Source organism: Centruroides vittatus, unplaced genomic scaffold (genome assembly GCF_030686945.1).
Source record: "Centruroides vittatus isolate TY-2023 unplaced genomic scaffold, ASM3068694v2 scaffold_490, whole genome shotgun sequence".
Lineage (NCBI taxonomy): Eukaryota > Metazoa > Arthropoda > Arachnida > Scorpiones > Buthidae > Centruroides > Centruroides vittatus.
Window position 1 is genome coordinate 1,982,098 of NW_027122711.1, and position 20,723 is coordinate 2,002,820.

The following is a 20,723-nucleotide window of genomic DNA, read 5'->3' on the forward strand; positions in this document are numbered from 1 at the left end:
AGTTTCTTAAGTTTACAATCTCTCTTAAAATTTATTTATATGTTTTTTTTCCATTATCTTATTTATAAAATATATTAAATTTGAAAGTATCTTATTATAAATAACTTTTAAAAAAATTTAAAATTTTACTGTTTTCTAATTTATATGAATAGAATATTTAGAGTTTAATAATTATTATAGAATAATTAAGATCTTTTTAATATACTGTAATTTTTCTAATAATATGATAATTACATATTTTTAAAAAATCAAAACAAATTATAATTACTTAATTATCTCAAACTGTCAATTTGTGGAGATAAATGAGGTTTATCAAGCTGTATTAGAGTGTTAGAAAATCAAGATTACATCAATGATCTTGACATACAATCTCAATTTTCTAATATTCCAATACAGTTTGATAAGCCTTTTATATCTTCACAGATTGGTAGTTTGAGATGATTAAGTAATTCGTTGGAGGCAAGAAGCTTATAACTATATAAATTATAATTGTTTAATTTGCAATATAATTAAATTCTGTTTTCCTTCATTCAGTTAAACAAAATTATTAATTAGTTTTTAGAGATTAGATGTATCAGAATATTTATCTTAATCAAATAAAAATAAAGTTTGAAATTTTGTTATTAGATTAAAATGATTATTTGTAATCATATTATTTTATTTTTTTACTTTAAATGCTTAGAAATACAAAAATATATCTAATTATATAAAAATAAATTTATCTATGAAATAATTTAGAAGTTTAGAACATTTTACAACAGAAATAATACATATTTGTTAAGGCATTCAAGGCATATTTTATTCCATTTGTTGTTAGAAATAATATAATTAAACAAATTATATAACAATAACACTAAACATGGTGGACAACAGATGCAACAACAACATCAAATGTGGTAAACGAAAGGAAAAAACTGTGCTAACAACTTGCAGTGATATCTGCTACTAAATATCCAGCACACAGTGATTTTTATTCATTTTTTACAGTTGTATTATATTGAGTCATATTGTCATGTGAATAGAATCATAATAACTTTTTTAAAACTCTTTCCACCCTGTGGGTGCTAAGATGGCCTTTTTAGCAAGCTTGTTATTTATTTGGCTAGACCTACTGGGGCAGATGGGTGATAAGGGACAAGACTTGACAGATCAAAAGATTTCTCCTCAAAAAACTCCTCTGGGTTTTTCTACCTGTCTGGATTTGATTCAGAGTATCCCAGAGTGGATGACATCTTAACTGCTCAGCCATTCAGCATAACTATAATAAATCTATATAATTAATGCACGTTGAAAAAATTGAACATGAATAGTTTGAATGTATAATTTTGAACCCATTACTTTTCAAAAATATTTTGAAATAAACAATATTATATCTGTAATCTAAATTATACATAGTAGTATAGGTATAAATAATTCACTGAACTATGACTTAAACCAGTGAAAGTATAGAATTTTAATTTACTAATGGAAAATAATTTTGTAGATTAAATTACAAAACAGTAATGTTTTGTATTTATTATATTATGTCTTTATATTTCATTAAATATGGTTCCAAATTTTAAAGATTTTTGGTGTATTTATATTATTATGGAATAATTTAAGTTGAAATTTATTTATTATTTGTGTTGATGTTCAAATCTTTTATATATTTACAGCTCCATGATCTTTTGGAATTGCATCCATTTTCTTACGTGAATTTTATTAGGCCATCTTTGGAATGTTGTGTATCTCTGTGCTTTACAGCAGAGGGAAATGGTAAATATATTTTCAAACATTTATAAACATTTATAAACATAATAAAAAACTATTCAATTATTGCAAATGGTTTATTGTATATGCACGCAACAAAATCTTATATTACTATGAATTCCTGGAGTACAGATGATATCACAAACCAAGAAATAATAGAAAATAATAATCAAAAAAGGCATAGATTAGATCAGAGAATATAGTCATTATTCTGAAATGAGTGACCAATTATTGAAGGCCAGAGATACCAAAAAATTTTGGAATATTATTAGTCAAGTCGTAATAAATCGCAAACTACAGAGCCTAAGTGCTATGTGATGTATGATAATTGGGAGCAATACCTAGAGGAATTTTCTATTACCTGTAAAAATAAATACAAAGAGCAGAAACTACAATGTATTAAGACTATGATTCAGCCAATAACAGAAATATTCAATGTAGAAAATTTACATAGATGTATTAAAAAAATTAAGAGAGAAAATGGCTTTTGGTGCTGACTCTATTATCAACTTGATAATCAAAAATTTTTCAATAGAAGGTATTCATGTATTGGCTAACCTATATAATAATTTTTATTACACGGGTATAATACCTAAAGATCCGAATAGAGTCATTTTTCAAATGATATTTAAAAAAGGAGTACAAAACTGCCCAGCTAATTATTGTCCTATCTCTCTTCTGTCTGGATTTTGCAAACTGTTTACAGCAGTATTAATGGAAAAGTTTAATGAGTGGACTGATACTAATAAATACCTCAATTATACTCAGTTTGCATTCACAAAAAACAGAGGTACTCAAATTGCATTATTCACATTGATGGCACTAGTTCAGTTGCTATTATATAAAAAGAGACATAAAGTCTACACTTTATTTTTGGATTTGGAAAAAGCATATGACTGTTTGGTTATTGCAGTGTTGCTAAATAAGTTGAGTAAATACGGAGCAGATACTTGTATGATTAGAATAATTGACTAATTGTTTGGACACTATGAAGTAATAATAAAACAATTTGACAAAAAATGGCCAGCATTACAAGTGGACAGAGGACTACTATCCATGGTCCCCACATCTTTTTGATTTTTTTCTATCTGATATAAATTAATGTTTTGAGATAGAAGACAATGGTTTCTATATAGATGGCCAAGTAATCTAGTCCATATCATATGCTGATGATATTGTAATAGTCGCACCCACAGCTGCAGGACTCCGTAGGAAAATCAGAAAAGTTCAAGACTATTTTGATAGGTTAAAATTAATTATTAACCCAAGAAAATCTTCAATTATGATATTTTGAAATTGTTCCAGACTTGCAAAACAAAAGTACATCACTCTATTTGAACAATGTACAACTTAAGATAACACAAGAAGTCAAATTTCTGGGAATTTTACTGACTCCCACTCTAACCTTTGAAAAGCAATATAAAGAAGCCGTTCACAAATCTAATCAACTGATTAATAACGTGGTGAAACTATTTGCTCAAATTAAGCTAAAAAACATATACAGCCATTTTAGATTATTTACTTCTATAATTCTTAATGCGATAGCCTACGCCTCACCAATTTGGAGTCTAACAAAATATAAAAAATTTGAAATAATCCAAAATAAATTCATTCGAAAAATTTTTACTCTGGACTATAACATAGCTGGATATGCTCTTAGAATTGAACTCAATAGATTCAAATTAACTCCCTTCTTTGTAAAAAGATTTATTAACTTTCTATATAAGATCAAAGACAATGGTAATTTACCAACAAAATTGTTACACTTGCTGTATAAAAAATCTTGTCAAAATTCCCAAAAAAGTTCCTGGATTAGTCAAATGAGAAATATTGTCATATTTATTGACAATATTTCTCATTTGACTAATATTGTCAATGAATATGACAATATTTCTCATTTGGAACAATGGAGTTATAGAAACTCCATTGTTAGAAAATTCAGAAATTAGCAATTTAATAAGGAAGCAACTAATCCAAAATACATTAGAAATTACTTTAGCTCAAGATATTGAAGAAATGCATAGTAGAAAAGAACCTAAATGGTGTAATATTACTACCCTTGGACTACTCTTTTAATAATAATTATATGTTATCTAATATGCCGCTTACAATCAAGAAATTTTTTATACAACTTAGATTAAATATTAAAATGATTATAGTTAATAATAAAATTTACGAATTTTCTAAAATAACCTGTCCAAGATGCCAAGATTTATTTACCAAATATCACATGTTTTGTGAGTGTAAAAAGGGACACGAACTAAGAAACAAAGCAAATTTAAACCAACTAAATTTCTTTAAAGAAGAAAATCAAATGTATTGTTTATTTCATGATACAAATTCTGTAATGATTTACAAACTATACAATTATGCAAAAACTTTTTGTAATCAACCTCTTTAAAGTTATAAGTACTTCTAAGTACCGATTCAACTAATGAAAATAATAAGATGAACTGATGATACCAAATGATATTATTATTGTTATGATTAATGTGAATACAATGTAATACCCTGTAATAACAGGCTACGGCCTAATATAACTAATAAATTTATTATTATTACATATCAATTTAAAAAAAAAATACATGTTTATTTTATAACTATAAATCATTTTAAAATTATATACAGTTATAAAATAAATATATATTTTTCTGCAGAAAAGTTTTATTGCTTTATTCTGTAAATCTATTTCTAAAAAATTGGATTTTTTTTTTAATTTAAGAATTATTTATATAATAATAATGTTAAAAATAAAAAAATTGATAGATTAATTTAGGGTACATTAATCTTAAAATATTTTAAATGGTTATATATATTTCCCATTGCATTGCTTTATAAATAACTGTGTTTTTACAGAATTTAGAAAATTAAAAGTAATTTTTATTATTGTTACTTAATGGGTTCCAGAAAAAATTTACACAAAATATCTTGAGTTCTATCCTATAATTTTAATAAGGCTGCATGTGCTTTCATTTGAAAGCATGTGGAATACTAAAAACATTCGTGAATCTTTTCCTGTATTCAGTTTTTTGCTTATTTCAGAATGGTAACAAAAGATAATGCTTTATACTTAAGAGTATACAACTTTCATACATTAAATAAAATACAATATTAGAAAAAAAGTTTACTATAAACCAATTTGCAGATGAAGGAATTTCAAAATGGATTATATGTTGCATTCTCCAATGTTTTGAGAGAGAAGTGGATTACCACCACAGTGAAGAAAAGAGTCTGGTAGAAAGGCAAAAAGTCTAACAAAAGCTAAGTTGGAAGGATTAAAGAGGATTTTTGAAGACTGCAACAAGGTTTCAATTCAGTCTTGAGCTCTAAAACTGAAAATTTTACACAGTTGGCTCCAAGATTCTTTGAAAACAAAAACACATACTAAATATCAAAAGAAGCAGGTAATTTTGGACAGAATGGACTTGCAAAGATCACTTGGCAAAGATGAAGTGCAGAAGTTATTGCAAAAATTCTCTGAAAATTTGAACGAGGAATCTTACACTACCCTCTTACATTCAACGATCAATGGTAATGGTGGAGTTTATGTCAGTGATCTCTCCTCTATACTTGCCAATGTAAAGTTTTTCAAGAAAAAGAAATTTGAAGGCAAAATTTTGGTTTTGAATGCAATAGGACCAAAAGGAGTGAGTCAAGCTCTAATCAGAAAATCAAGTTTTTCTACCAGTGTTCCATGATATTTAATGTATATGATGTTGCCCAATTCCTTATATTTGAAAGAACTATTCTCAAGCAAAATATGGCTTCTGGCCAAATTGAGCAAATTTCCATTATGCCAAAATCATTCTGGATTAATTGCAACAAGAAAACATTACCTTTGTCAAAAAAGAGGACAACCCTGCCAATGGAGTATTTTGGGCAATTCTCAAAACAGCTGTTTATGAAAAGGGGTGGAAGGGAAAAACACAATCAGATGATAATTGCATAAAGTACTGTCTGAAAGATGCAAACTAAATTCTTGTACAGGAACTTGCACTCCACACCTAGTTGAATTGATTAACTTGACAATGGAGAAGTGCAGAATTACAAAAGTAAAAATGTATAGCTTTTCATCATCTTTCAAATGACTGTTTTGTTCATTGAGTATATTTTCTTAGGTAAAAACTACATTAACAAACTTGTGCAGATTTTTTTCTATGCACTTACTAAATAAACATTTAAGGACTTTTTGTTGTATAAAATTTATACTTTCCTTGATAAGATTTTCATGTTATGATAGTGTACAAGATTAATAGTTTTTTAATTAAATTTTATATTTTATTTTTGTATTAGGTTATCTTTTTGAGAGATTTATTGTACAGTGCCTCAACTTGATAAAAGCAATTTTATTATGTGCAGAATATAAACCTGCAAAAGTGCCAGAAGGTAATTTCTTTTAACAAGAAATTCTGTTATTAAATTTAGTTTGTATGAAACATTATTTACATTAAAAACTATATTTTTGCTCTTAAATATATAAATATTGACTTAAATCAATAATTTTCAGTAAATGAACATTACATTCAGTTTTTTTTTTATTTTATTGACATACTTAATTGAAATGAACTGTATAATCTAAAATTAATTATTTATTATACGAGCACAAGAAACTGTGTGAACAAAAGTTTAAAATATAGCTTTTGAAGAAATTCGCTTAACATGTTCTAATGTACAGTATTTATATTTATTAACAATAAAAACATATATATAATTTTGATTGCTTACTTTTAAAATTAATTATCTAAAAAGGAAAAAAAAACATTAATCATTTATGAATTATGCATAACGTATTATCAAATGCAAAATTTGATAAATCCATTCGGAATATTGATAAATTTGTAATAAATCATAAAATAAATAAGTTATAAATTGATGATAATTTATCACGTTTAATGATGAGACACTACTTATTGATTACTTTAACACACTTTAAGTTGATTGATGATTCACATTCATGGAACAAATAAAATATTAATGTAAATCATTGTTCATACTTTGTGTAATAATTGAAAATAGCTTGATGGAAAATCAATTTTCTGATTCAGGATGATTTTTTTTTTAATCAACATTGTTTTTATAAGAATATTCAAAAATACAATTTAAAAATGAAAAAATAAAACTATTTTCAATAATAATAATTCCGTTATGAAATCAATTGCTAAATAAGTAGTAATAATAATTATTATTATTATTAAAGCAAATTTTACAGATACTTTAGTATTAAAAAAAGGGTTTTTTAAATAAATCTAAAATATAATTAAATATTTTTTAGATACAAAAGAGCCAGCAACTTTGGAAGCTCATAGAATAAAACTGGAATTTTTCACATACCCAACACTAATAGAAATTTGTAAACAATTATTGTCAAAGTACTTTTTACTTACAGAAGAAGATCTTGCAACTTGGGACAATGATCCTGAGTGGTTTGGTATGCAGTTTCTTTCTTTTGTTTTTTTTTAAATTTTATAATTTTACTGTTATTTAATTAATGCTTTTTTTACAGCTGCTGATGAAGGTGGTGAAGCATGGAAATTTAGTTTAAGGGTAAACTGAATAGTAAAATTTTATGAATAAATGATAATATTTACTTAAAATTTCGAAATATTTCTATGTTATTAATATTAAAGAAATTAAACATGTAAAACAATTGATTGCCTATATGTACAAATTGGTTTCTTATGTATAATGTATAGTATTATGCATATGGAATCAATTTTTTATGATTATTGTATTCAAACTATTTAAATTTGTTTAACACACAACACAATAATAACAATCAAATGATTGTTAAAATTATTAAAAATATATTTAACACAAAAATAAATCATAATAAAATTGATCATAAAATAAAAAGATATAATATGATATAAATATATAATGCTAAGGAGATTTTTGTTAGCCAAACTCCTCCCAGATTTCTTGGCAGATTTGAATGAATTAGGTATCGCTAGATAAGGATGAGTTTGAGATGTGCAATAAGCATTTTATTTTCTGATCTGATGATCTGTTCTGGAGATATGGGTTCCAAAATTCTAAAATTTCCTCCTCATTTTGTATAGGGAGTTGATAAGAAACTTTTTGCAACAATTCAGTGTCAGGTTCAGTGATAAGCCATCTGTTCCATGAAAATCCTTTATATCAGGGTCACATATTCCTTTGTACTTTACAAAGAAATGTGTGACCCTGATTTAAGAAATTTGCTTTATTCTGCAAGTACCACAGGTTGTCTGCCAGTTTTAATATAATTCTCTATTCAAATTTTAATGAATCTTCTAATAAGAACAATTAATAAACATTTTAATTAAGTAACCTTTAGAATCAGGAGTGATTATTGTGGATTTTTCCTCTCTAGTTTTTAAATCAGTGTATTGATCTAGAATTGATTAATTATTTGTCATGTTGTTCCATGTTAAATTTTTTAAAATTTGTTGCTTAAAATAGAAAATTTGTAATGCTTGACTGTTCTGATTATATATAGTAACTGCAGTAACTAGAATTTATATAGGCTATCAATAGATATTATAACTTTTTTATGTGAGAATTTTTAATATTTATTAATCATCCTCTTATCGATATGAGGAAAATAATTCATTTTCCTCATATCGATATATTCCTCTTGATACTTTGATTGTTTTTATTTGTATAAATAGATTGTCAACTATTAATGTTATTTAGAAATATATTTGACGATTAGTGACAAAATTTATTATTTATTTATTTATAAAATCATGTCAAATATAGGGTAATTAATAGTAACAATATTAAATAAGACTATTATAGGCATATCTTGCTACAAGTTGGGTTATCTTCGAGGCCACTGCCATAAATAAATGTCACTTTAAAGTGAATCACAGCTTTTTTCACTTGCCAGTGCATAAAAATTCTTAAAAATAGATTTTCACTATTTTATATTAAGTATACAATAGGCCTAAACAAAGATGAAAAAAAGGAAGAGTGTGAAAACAATAAACATAAATGTAATTGAAAAACTCATCTAAATATTTACATACAGGCATAGCTTGTTTTGATTTGTTAGTTTCTTATAAATGAAATGATGATTTAAAATATATTGGTTCATCGATTGGACAGTAATGTTTCTTTCAATATGAGTAAATAGTGTGAGAGATAATCAAAATGATATTAATAAAGTTAAGGAGAATTTATAGAAAAGTAAAAGCACAGTAGAACCCCGATTATTTGAGTTTATGGGACTAATAGTGTCTTAGATTACTGAAAAACTGATAATATGGACAAAATCATTTTGGATCATAACTTACAAATATAAAAGATTTATATGGTATATCACTTTTATGCTTTTTTTTTATACCTTAGTGAATTTAATCTTATAAAAGAACAACATTTATTATACAGCTAATAGATTATTTATAGTAATAAATGGATCAAATTAAACCAAACAATTTTTTGTTTTGACAATGAAATAGCTAATTCCATTTTCTTTTAAATGAGATCATTCTAGAAATCTTGTTTTCTTATGATTAAAAATAAGTATTTTTGCTGTCTATAAATATGCATATTCAGTCTTCTTGACTTCTCTATGGTATAAATAATATGCTCAAATGCCAACAAAATTGATTGCTTTGAAATTTTGATTAATGTCAATTTTATTTGAAATAAATAAAATAAATACACATTGTTTATAAAATTGACATTAAAGAAAGTATTGCAGTATTGTTTCAAAGTGTCTGTGTATGTATTACTGATTTTCTTAGATCAAGCTGTTTGTTATTTTGTCATCAAATGTCAGGGCTGGCCAAACCTTATCACAACAGGAGTCTTGTTTCACCTATCAGAAATACAAGAGTCACATTCTCTATTGAAACTGTATTTTATATGTGTACAACTTATATGGAAGCCACAGTAAGGGTCTAGAAGAGCCACATGTGGTTTGCAAGCCATAGTTTGGCTGCCATGATTATATGCTATTAAGTACCGGGTTGTTCAATAAGTTTTGTCGTTCAATAAAAAAAAACACAATTTTATGGTTTGAAATACATTTTATTATTCAATAAAAATAATCATAGATTTTACATGAAGACACTTTTTGTAATTTTTTCAGCCCTGTACAGAAGTTTTGTTTCTAACAATATTCCATGAATTTCGTCAGTCATTAATACCATTATTATTAGAAATGATTCAGAAAATGCAAACTATGACAAGTACAACAGACTTACAAGTAATTTTACAAAAAGATGCAGGTAAGATGATACTGGCTGTTATTTATTTATTTATTTTTTAATTATTACTAAATTACATTAATTTTTGTTTTCTTTTTTCCAGTTTATAATGCTGTCGGTCTTGCAGCTTTTGATTTATTTGATGATGTCGATTTTGATAATTGGTTTATGCAAGTTCTCATACCTGAATTAAAAATCAAAGAAGATAGGTAAGTAATGAAATATGATAATTTTCATACTTTTATAAGATGTCTTCAGTAAGAAGTTGTCTTTTTAGATACCGAATTATCAGAAGACGCGTTATTTGGGTGGCCGGACAGTGGGTAGGTGTCAAGTTATCACCCGAGTTACGACCGGCTCTGTACGAAATAATTTTGCCACTTCTAGATTCTAAGGAAGATCTTGTTGTTAGATTAGCATCTGCAAATACTCTCAGAGTTGATATCCTTTCTGAAAAATATTTTAATTTAGTTAACATTTTTATTTTATATTAAGGACTTTTAATATGCTTAATGTAAACAATATATAACAAGGGAATTTGTTCATTAAATATACTGTTTAAAATAGTTTTTCAGTATATAAACTGCTGTTTAAGTATTTTCAAAAAAATTATAAAAAGAAATATAGACAATATATGTGTAAAATTTAATATTTTACTGGATATTTCTTTTCTAGATATTGACTGTCTTATCGAGTAAAATTAATAGAACTTTCTGTGCAAGTTTGTATAAATGTTTTTTGATATTTCATATAAAGTAAGGAACTTGTAATAGATATGATGTATGTTAAAAACATTGAAAAATATAATTTAAAATTATTCTTTATACAGTTAATTTCACAACTTTCTTTATTATTTACTATACTAAAGCCTATATAAAATTGTCCATGAGTATTTTGATGATATTTTCTTGATATTGTTAAGATGATAACTTCTGTATTGTAGAAGTTACTCTACATGTAGTAAAACAAATACAGTGGAACCTTGCTTAATGAGCATAATTTGTTCCAGAATCTTACTCATAATGCGAAACACTCGTTAAGCAAAACAATTTTTCCCATATAAATTAATGTAAAATACAATAATGTGTTCCATGCTGAAAAAATTACTCAAATATTTTATGTATAATGTTTATTCAAAGAAAATTATACAATATACATTGTTAAAGAGCGTGAATCATCTTTATCTTTTCTTCTAGTGTGGAATGAAACAACCTGAATGCAAATTCGATTTGCAGAAAACAAAAAAAAATCACAGATAATATGTCTGATAAACATGCCAAATGATATATGAACTTCTTGGACTATGTAAAGACTATAATTAAATATTAGAAATTGATTAATTTGACTACAGGTAGGTAGTTATGCTTCTAGTTTGTATTAAATTTAATAATTATAAATAAATAATTTTTAATTTAGACATTTCTAAAATTTAATTTGGAATTGGTCATTAAATTTAATACGAGATGGCAGCATAAATGCCTAACTCTAGTCAAATTATTTAATTTCTAATATTTAATTATACCCTTTACATATCCCAAGAATTTGGCTTATCGTTTGGCATGTTTATTATATAACAGGCTATGATTATTGATGTTTATACATAATGTTTGTGAACACAAGTTTGAAAAAATGTGTGACAAGCGACACTAAGATGCTAGCAGAACAAGTGCTAAACACAGACTGATGGAGCATGTGCACAATCTGGGACTTCCCCTCTCCTGGTCACTCGTTATGTGAAACGTTTCTTGTTAAGCGAGTCATTTTTTTCACAATTTGCTCTGCTTGTTATGTGAGGTGCTCATTAAGCGAGTTCCACTGTAACTAATGCCAGATTACATAAAGCTACAGAGTACGATATGGCAAAGATTTAATTATTGTATTGAATTATTTGGGTTGTTTGTCTTTTGTCTTTATGAATATAAATAGTTACCTTTTTTGTTAAAATTCATCCAAGTATGGCTTAGTTTGGTCTCAACAAATTCAGGCCCATACAGTGAATGCAATTTGCAATCAAGGAACAATGAACTTAGTATTCTTTCAAGTATTTTTATTGTTGTTGCAATTTATTTGTATTATTACAAAGTTGATTAATTTTATCTTTACATTACCATTAAAATAAATAAATAAAATTGAAAAATGTTACTTTTTCTTTTAACACAAATTAATGTTAATTTTGGAGAAAATTCGATTCATAAGAAATAATACTAAAGATCAGACAGTACTCTTTCAACATTATCTATAATTTTAATTGAGCCAACTGATAACAATTTTATTTCTAGAAACTTTTTAAAAAACACATCCTGAGCCATACTTTTAAGTTTTATTAACTCTTATATAGGTTTATTGGAGATTATTGAAAATGCAATCTTTTTCTTTCATTTATAGTGACTTGGTTTTAGTAATGTCAGATTTAATCATGTTGGTTTTAAAATATTTTAAAGAAAACTCCATTGTTAATGTTATATTGATGCATTAAACTTTATGCTTGGTAATTTCTATTAAATTATGGTAACATGGTCAAAAATATTAGTCAGGGATACTTTTATCAATAATTTCATAGAGATCTTTTATATATACATAACATAAATTCTGTTATGTAATGGTGAAATAGCTTCTGAAAGACAAGCCCAATGATAGAATGTACAAAATAATTTTTAAACTTCAAATTATTGTTGTTATTTAAAATTTAGTTAATTGTAAACTCAGTTTGTCAATTCTACTATGTGTTAGAGAGAATAATAAATGTATATGTAATAGCCATTGTTTTTTATTGTTTGAAATTCTTAACCAGTTGCACCTGTAGATGATTTTGAATTCAACATTGAACAGTTCCTACCGGTAAATTTGAAATCATACATTTTTTAATAATTAAATTAAACATTTTTTATTTTTTTTTTGTAAAGTAAATGTGTTCCTTGTGTTATAATATTTGTCACAATGAATTGCAATATTTATTAGTATTTAAAAAATGCTTATATTGATTTTATATCTATTTGGTTTTTCTTTTTTAGTATCTTGAACCAAGTGTCGATCAGCTATATAATTTACTAAAAGAAGCAAAAGAATGTGACAGCAAGGTTGGTGAATTTTTTCAAATGTTTAAAACAAATAGAAAAAAACATTTAAATAACAGCAATAGTTGCTTGTTATATTTGGCTGATTAAATATATTTATAATTATTATAAAAACAAAACATTATAAATATATTTAAAAGCCCATAGAAGTTTTCAAAATACGATTGGTAAAATCAACCAATGTGTCAATGATATATTTTTACATTATTCTACTGCCAGATGGATATGATTTTAATAAGTTTTACATATTGAAGTGGCAAAGAGTTGCAAAATAAAGATAAATTTTGCACAGAGTATGACTTTGTTGTGTTCCTGAGGTGTGTGTAAAGGACAGATTACGGAGATGCCCTTTTAACTTTTGAGTGTTTCTTCTATTATACAGAATTTTTATTTTTTAAATATTTAAATAAGAGCTGTATCATTAATTAAACTTTTTTATTTTAAAACGTTTTTTGGTTAATGTTACCCTAGGTGCCAAGATGGCAGCTCGTCTCTGGTTCCAGCAAGGAAACAGTGGGACTCACGTTTTAACCTAACCTAACCTATTCTAATAAATTACCATAATTATTAGCAACCAGATTATTAGAATAGGTTAGGTTAGGTTAAAACGTGTGGCCCACTGTTTCCTTACTGGAATCGGAGACGAGCCACCATCTTGGCACCTAAGGTAATATTAACTCTTTTTTTTTTTATTTGAGTTTATCCTCAAAATTAAAATAACTTTTAATATTTTATTTTATGATGTATATATATGCAAATCATCATATTTAGAACCTTGCTGATACCAAAATTTAAAATATTGGTACAGTAGAGAGTCGAAAATCGGCATCAATTGGGGACTGGGGTTGTTCAGATTAGGGATTTGTTCCGATTACAGTCTATGTACGAAAAAATATATTAACCTGTCCGATGTTCAAATTTTTCTTCGTTGCGGTGTCGCTTCCTGTTGAATTTTTCTCCGTTGCGTGTCGCTTCGCATTGAATTTTCGTCGATTTTAAGCCTAACGAAAATTTTTATAATAATAATCGAGGCTATCGTATCGTTAAAAATTATTTCTGCATTTTGTACAAACAAAATAAATATATTGAAGAATATAAAAACATGAAAATTATACTTTAGAAGTAAATTTAGTATCAAAAACGTTCGATTCAGCACGACACAGTCCGACTGAAAATCGTGCCGATTATCGGGCGATTCCGATTACCAGGGTGCCGATTTTCGACTCTCTACTGTATACATTTGTTGTGACTATGTGCAATAACACAGAAAGGGTTCAGACTATGAACAATACACTTTATTGTTCATTCGGAAACGGATACACGGTTAACGGTGAGACATCGATACAAACATGGTGGAACAACGGTCCAACAACTCTACGGTCGTGTGACTCCACTAATTCCTCTTTTCGCTGTTGAGGGGTGCCCTCGTTGTTGCATCCCTCACATTAAATAATTTAAAATTTTATTATATGATACACTACTACTTTTTAAGAATTGAAGAATATTTAATCTAATTATATTTCATCTACTTTATTTTCAAGATGAATCTTCTGAATGTTCTATCATTCATAATTGAACGAGTTGGAAGTCAAATAAGGCCACACGCAGCAAATTTAGTTAATTATCTTCCTTTACTATGGGAAACATCAGGTGACCATAATATGTTAAGATGTGCCATAATAACAAATTTAGTCCATTTAGTACAGGTAAAATTTTTAATTATGCTACAAACAAACAAAATTTGGTAGCTATTAATTCCTATGGTTACAAATTTACATTACAGGGATTGGGAACACTCAGTGAAGAACTTCATCCATTCTTATTACCAGTTATTGCTTTCAGCACTAATGTAAATGAACCGCCTCATGTCTATTTGTTGGAAGATGGTTTAGAATTATGGTGGGCAGTTCTAGAAAATACGTCTGTATGCAGTCCCAATCTTCTACAGCTTGCACAGAATCTTTTTTCACTGTTTGGTAAATTAATATTCATCAATATATTAAAGAAATATTTTAAAAATTTTATGAAAAGAACTTAAATATTTTTCTTTCCTTTCAGAATCGGGAACGGAAAATTTACGCATATGTCTTCAAATTGCACAAGCATATATACTTCTTGCACCAAAAGACTTTTTACAGGTATTTCCTTTTCAGAAGTTTTAAAATACTGTCTCTAAGATTGAATTAAATGAATTTGTTTTACAGAATTACAGTAAAAATTTAGTTGACACATGCATTAGTTTCATTTCTGACGTAAGATCAGAAGGTATTGTCATGATAATGAGGGTGAGTAAATATAAGATTAATATTTTTATTTTATTGCTTTGTTAGGATTTTATATTTTTAATAAATTTAATCATTTTAGTTAATTGAACTTGTCTTCAAAGTGTTCCCTGAAGAAGGACCTCAGTTATTTCAATATATGTTATTACAAGTATTAACATTTGTTTTAGAAAACCAAGTATGTAAATGTTTAATTCAATTTATGAAATAAATTGAAACTTAAGAATTTGTGATATACATAACTTGCTCTTTTAATGTATTTTTTAGCCGTATCCAATGGTTATTACAATGTATTTATCTGTGTTATCGAGAGTTATTCTTTACAATCGACAATGTTTCAAGTTAGTTTTGCTAGAAAGAGCAAAAGCAAAAAAAGAACAGGTATTTTTTGTTTAGTTGTTTAGTATTTATTAAGTAAACATTAATTTTTTTATACTTACATGTATATCTTTTCAATTATAACATGCAGAGCTATTGCAATTCAATAATATAAAAGAATTATTTCATCTTCATTGAAGAATAAATATTTTGTAAAAGCTTTTAACCGAAAAAATAGAAAAATATATTTTCATTTATTATCTCATATTGTTTGTAAGTTTGAGAATTAAACATTTAATTTAATTATTAAACAATTTACTAAAATAATTATTGTACAGTTATTAATGATAATCATTTAACCTAAAAATTAGTAACTTTCTGAAATTAGTAAGATAAAATAAAACCATAGAAATATATTTGTTTTAAAAGATTATCTAATGTTTAAAAAAGTTTTTTCTATATATTTCAGTCAAACTATTTGTTTATAAATGACTTTTTAATTTTATATATATGATTAAATTATTTGAGGAAAATGACTGAACAGAAGATTTATAATTTAGTAATTTAAGAAAAATAACAAGTATGATTAGTCTTTTACAACAATGAATTGAATCTTTATACTTTGAATAACATCATTAAAACTGCATTTATTTATTTTTTTAATGGAATGGACCCTGCACAATTCTTAGCAGTTTTGTTCCTCAGTGAAGTTAGCTGAAATTTTAGTATGATACAGTCAGTCGTGAACTGATGAAAAGTTCTTTATGGGCACAAAGCTTGAAATAGCTAGTATTTTTTTGCTTAGAACAAGTCAAATATATGAGCGCTGTATATACATGGTGGTAACAAAAGTCACTCTCTGGCCGAAAAGTATTAGTATATATTTTTTATCTACAGTGATTGATGTATTACTTTTTGAAATAATTGGCTGGAGGAGACTTTTGTGACCACCCTGTTGTACACCTTTTGTATAGTTGAATGGATCTAGCAAAAATATTAGCATTTTCAAGCTTTGTGCCTGTTGAGACTTTATTATTTATTTAAAAACATTAAAATTTCAGCTAATTTCACTGAGTGCAAAAACCCATAAAAATTGTTTGTGGACCTTTTTACTCATTATATTAAAATATTAACAAAATTATTAAGAAAGTAGTAAATATTTTTGATAATTTGTAAATTAAATAAATATTTCCAGTAAATTTTTAAAAATTTGTTTAGAACAGGCATGTCAAACACGCGGCTCGCGGGCCGCATGCGGCCTACCAACACCTGGGTTGCGACCCGCCGAGACTTTAAAAAAATTTTTAAATATCAAGCTTTGACGCTCAAAGTTGGAAAGTTTGAACTTTTTTGAACTGTACGATTCTCGCCCTTTTTGTGTTTGTCCGTTCCGTATTTCGTCCAACCAATTCAAATTGGTCGACGCCAGGAAAAACGGTTGGATAATGGCCGTGGCTTTGAATCTACGAACGATGATTGGCCGATGAACATCGTGGAAGACTGCTACGTGCCAATTTGTCCATCAGCGATTGCTACAATTTGTATAAAAGAAAAGGTTTTGGCGCGAAAGTCAAGTGTTTGCTGGAACGTCAAGGCATACGTTTGTGTGCTCTGCCGTAAGGTGTTTCGTCTACTATTGCCGTGACGAGTGACTGTATCCGAAGTATAGGTTGCAAGGTGTCTTTTCGACAGATCTGTTCAGAAATAGCGACTTTCGTAACTTTGACTGTTTGTGTGAATCTACTTTGTAAACATCGTAATTTTTGTGATTTGTAAATTATATTCGAGCAGGTGGACTTAATAATCTCAATTTGCTTCATTTCTGGAATGTGAATACACTGATCTACCATATTATACAGAAGTTCGTTGGCTATAAAGTGCTAAAACGATTCTTCAAATTGCTGGACGAAATCACAATTTTCTTGAAAACAAAAAATTATGAATGCGCTGAATTAAAAGATGGACAAAGGATAAAGATTCTGGCTTTCTCGGTTGATATCACGAGTCATCTTAATCAACTTAATCTTAAGCTTCGAGGCAAAAATCGTGTTGTGACAACGCTATTTGATAATATTAACGCTTTCAAACAAAAATGATTACTTTGGCGAAAACAAATAGGAAAAGAAAACTTTGAAAGCTGCCAATATCTATTGCTTAAATCACCTAAATTAAAATATACAGAATTCGATCGAAGATTTTCTAATTTTAAAAGCTGTGAATTACAATTTCATCTTTTTACTTCACCTCTATCTATCGATATTGAAACTGTTGATGAAAACTTACAAATGGAATTAATTAACTTAAAATCCAATGTGATAATTTGCTGAAGCAAAAATATATGCAAGCAGATTTTTATACATATTTATCTGTAGATCGGTTTCCTAAAATGTTATCGTTTGTTACCCGTATACCGGCTATGTTCGGAAGCACTTATTTATGCGAGCAACTATTTTCTTTAATAAAAAATGAAAGGTTGAGGACCGATCAACATTTATCATCAATTTTAAAAATTGCATCGGCTGAATATATTCAACCAAATTTTGATGACTCGCTTTGTGAAAAACGTTGTCAAATATCTTCTAAAAAGTAATATTAAACTGTGATTTTGTTTATTTCTTATTATAACTTTTGTTTTTTATAAAAAATATAAAATATTTTTAAGATTAAAAAATAATATGAAATATAAAATGTCTATGTACATATAATATACAATATATTGAGTCTAATAAATACATAATATAATCATTCTAAAAATCGTATTTTATTAATTTTTTGAACATTGAAAACGTGCGGCCCCTGACTTATACAAAATAGATCATGTGGCCCGTAATATCGTATGAGTTTGACATGCCTGGCTTAGAATATCAGTTTATTATTCCACATTTTCAAGTTTTCAGTTTAATCATTTTTTTACACTATTATTAAAATTTATCTAGACAGTGATAACCATAGAGAATCATAATTTAAGATTTTTCTAATATAACTTTATCTTAAAATTATAGGAAAATATAGACTTCTTTTTCAGATGGCTTTCTAAATATTAATTTTCTTTTGATCTTTGACATTCTAAGTTTTATAAAAAGTGACTACAAAAATATTTAAAGATACTTGTGAAGATTCATACTTGTATTATCTGAATATAAATGAATGGTATCTATATATGAATTTGATAAGCCTCAAATTCTGTCTAACTTCATCTGAGAGAACAGCTGAAGGTACAAACATAGTTCAACTATCAAATTAAATCTTTTGCCCTATAGACGATGCTGTTGAAGAGAGATTTGAGAAAGGTGCAATGGTTCAGGTGTGATGGAATTAAGTCATAAAAATACACTGGTGTGCAAAACTTAAGCAATGATTGTTTTTTTCCATAACTCTGCAAGAAATCACCTGGGAAACATGAAATTCAGAATACAGAATACAGTATTTTGTACTTGAAGAGAGCATACCAGTGCAAAAATGTATAGAATGCATACAGTATGGAATCAAAACCTTCTTGTTGTAGTCTTGCCCTGCATGTACTGACTTCACACATTTTTCGTACCCTCACATCACCTGTGATGTCTTCTTCCTGCATACAGATCATCTTTCTACTGAATTTGGTGTTCATTGTACTGATCGCAACAAGCCATTTTCTACAATTTTATGTCTGTCTGCTTAAAATTACATTGTTGCCTACGTTTTGCACACCAGTGTATATTCAAACTGTGATGATATATAATTCCAGGAATCATTAAATCATAAGACATTTTTTGAATTACTTGAAAAGGAGAAAGAAATCCAAGAATATATCATTGAATTTAACTGATGCAGACAGATCATCACAGCATTTCTTTATTTTCATTTCCTTTAAATCTTGCAAATTTGTGTTCTGGAAATGATGAGAAGGAGAGAGATTGTAAAGTTTCTCAATTTCATATAAGAAAATTTAATCCCATCGCTCTGTATTCAGTTCTGATTTCATGATACTATTGTGAGTTTAAGCATTTTACACAAAAGAAATTTTTTAACACAATAATCAATTTAATTCTTTACTCTAGCTCTAATTCCATCTGTTTTAAATGTAGGAAAAAAAAATATTTCTAATTATATATTGTATAATCATTGATTAAAGATCAGTATAGGAATTTATAATTTTCTCTTTTGAAAAAGTAAATGTATGAATTTGTATTTGTGTGTATATATAATGTATGATGTAGAATTAAAAAAGGAAAAAATCATAATAAATCATACATTTTTTAATATTAATAGACTGAAGAAGTTTTTGGAAAGTTTTTGGATATTTGGTTAGAAAATATGCTTGTAGTTCATCCAGTAGAGAGAAGAAAACTTCTAGGCCTTGCTTTAGCATCTTTAATAACATCTAATTCCAGGTAATTGATTTACAATATCTCATTCTTAAAGATATTTATTTATTTTTTTTTTTTGTAATTTACTTTTTGATATCTTGCTTAAATTTATACCATCATCATTTATTTTAATTGTATAAAAATAAAATCTTCTATAAAAATAAATTTTATTGTAAAGTAAAAAATTTATATATCTGAATGCACTCTTATATTTTTTTACACACAATCAAGAACCTTTAAAGTTCAGTAACACCAGTAAGAATAATATATTTTTTACTTAAAAATTATCAACATATATCAAATATTTAAAATAAAGATAAGGTATTAATTTAACATATGTAATTATATGACTAGATTCAATTTGTATGTTAAACAATATGTTAGATGTAAGTCATGTACAGTACATATACATGAGAATGTCTTTGATCTGCTTTTGGTTTTTATTTGTTGGTCCAGAAAAATGCTACAGATATCTAGTAAAACTTCTAAAGACTTCCTCGATTGGCAATATTAGCAGTAATGTAATATATTGAAACTGTGATGATATATAATTCCAGGAATTGCACAATTATTTTCCAAGGAAGTTTATTAGTAGAAAATGTGGACAGGATTATAAATAGTCACTTCTTTAGGTGTTCTTTGATGCTATTTATTTTTATAAATACTATTTGTCTTATTGGTGCTAAAGTACAATAGTAAGAAGAAAAATTATAATTCAAGTATTTTTGATATATTCACTTAGATCACTGTCTGGAA

The 20,723-nt window shown here is 26.9% G+C and overlaps 1 protein-coding gene across 1 annotated transcript in view; it reads left to right on the forward strand.

Annotated features, from left to right (window-relative positions):
* Positions 1–20,723, forward strand: part of Impbeta11 (importin beta11) — a 65,730-nt gene that overhangs the window by 27,863 nt on the left and 17,144 nt on the right. Inside the window, exons 8-23 of the mRNA XM_067287476.1 lie at positions 1,656–1,755; positions 6,043–6,135; positions 7,022–7,177; positions 7,253–7,293; positions 9,827–9,965; positions 10,048–10,153; positions 10,222–10,385; positions 12,742–12,782; positions 12,956–13,021; positions 14,560–14,724; positions 14,802–14,994; positions 15,077–15,156; positions 15,223–15,303; positions 15,383–15,478; positions 15,568–15,681; positions 19,870–19,991. Of these exons, the coding sequence (XP_067143577.1) occupies positions 1,656–1,755; positions 6,043–6,135; positions 7,022–7,177; positions 7,253–7,293; positions 9,827–9,965; positions 10,048–10,153; positions 10,222–10,385; positions 12,742–12,782; positions 12,956–13,021; positions 14,560–14,724; positions 14,802–14,994; positions 15,077–15,156; positions 15,223–15,303; positions 15,383–15,478; positions 15,568–15,681; positions 19,870–19,991 (1,757 nt within the window). The remainder of the gene's footprint in view (positions 1–1,655; positions 1,756–6,042; positions 6,136–7,021; positions 7,178–7,252; positions 7,294–9,826; positions 9,966–10,047; positions 10,154–10,221; positions 10,386–12,741; positions 12,783–12,955; positions 13,022–14,559; positions 14,725–14,801; positions 14,995–15,076; positions 15,157–15,222; positions 15,304–15,382; positions 15,479–15,567; positions 15,682–19,869; positions 19,992–20,723) is intronic.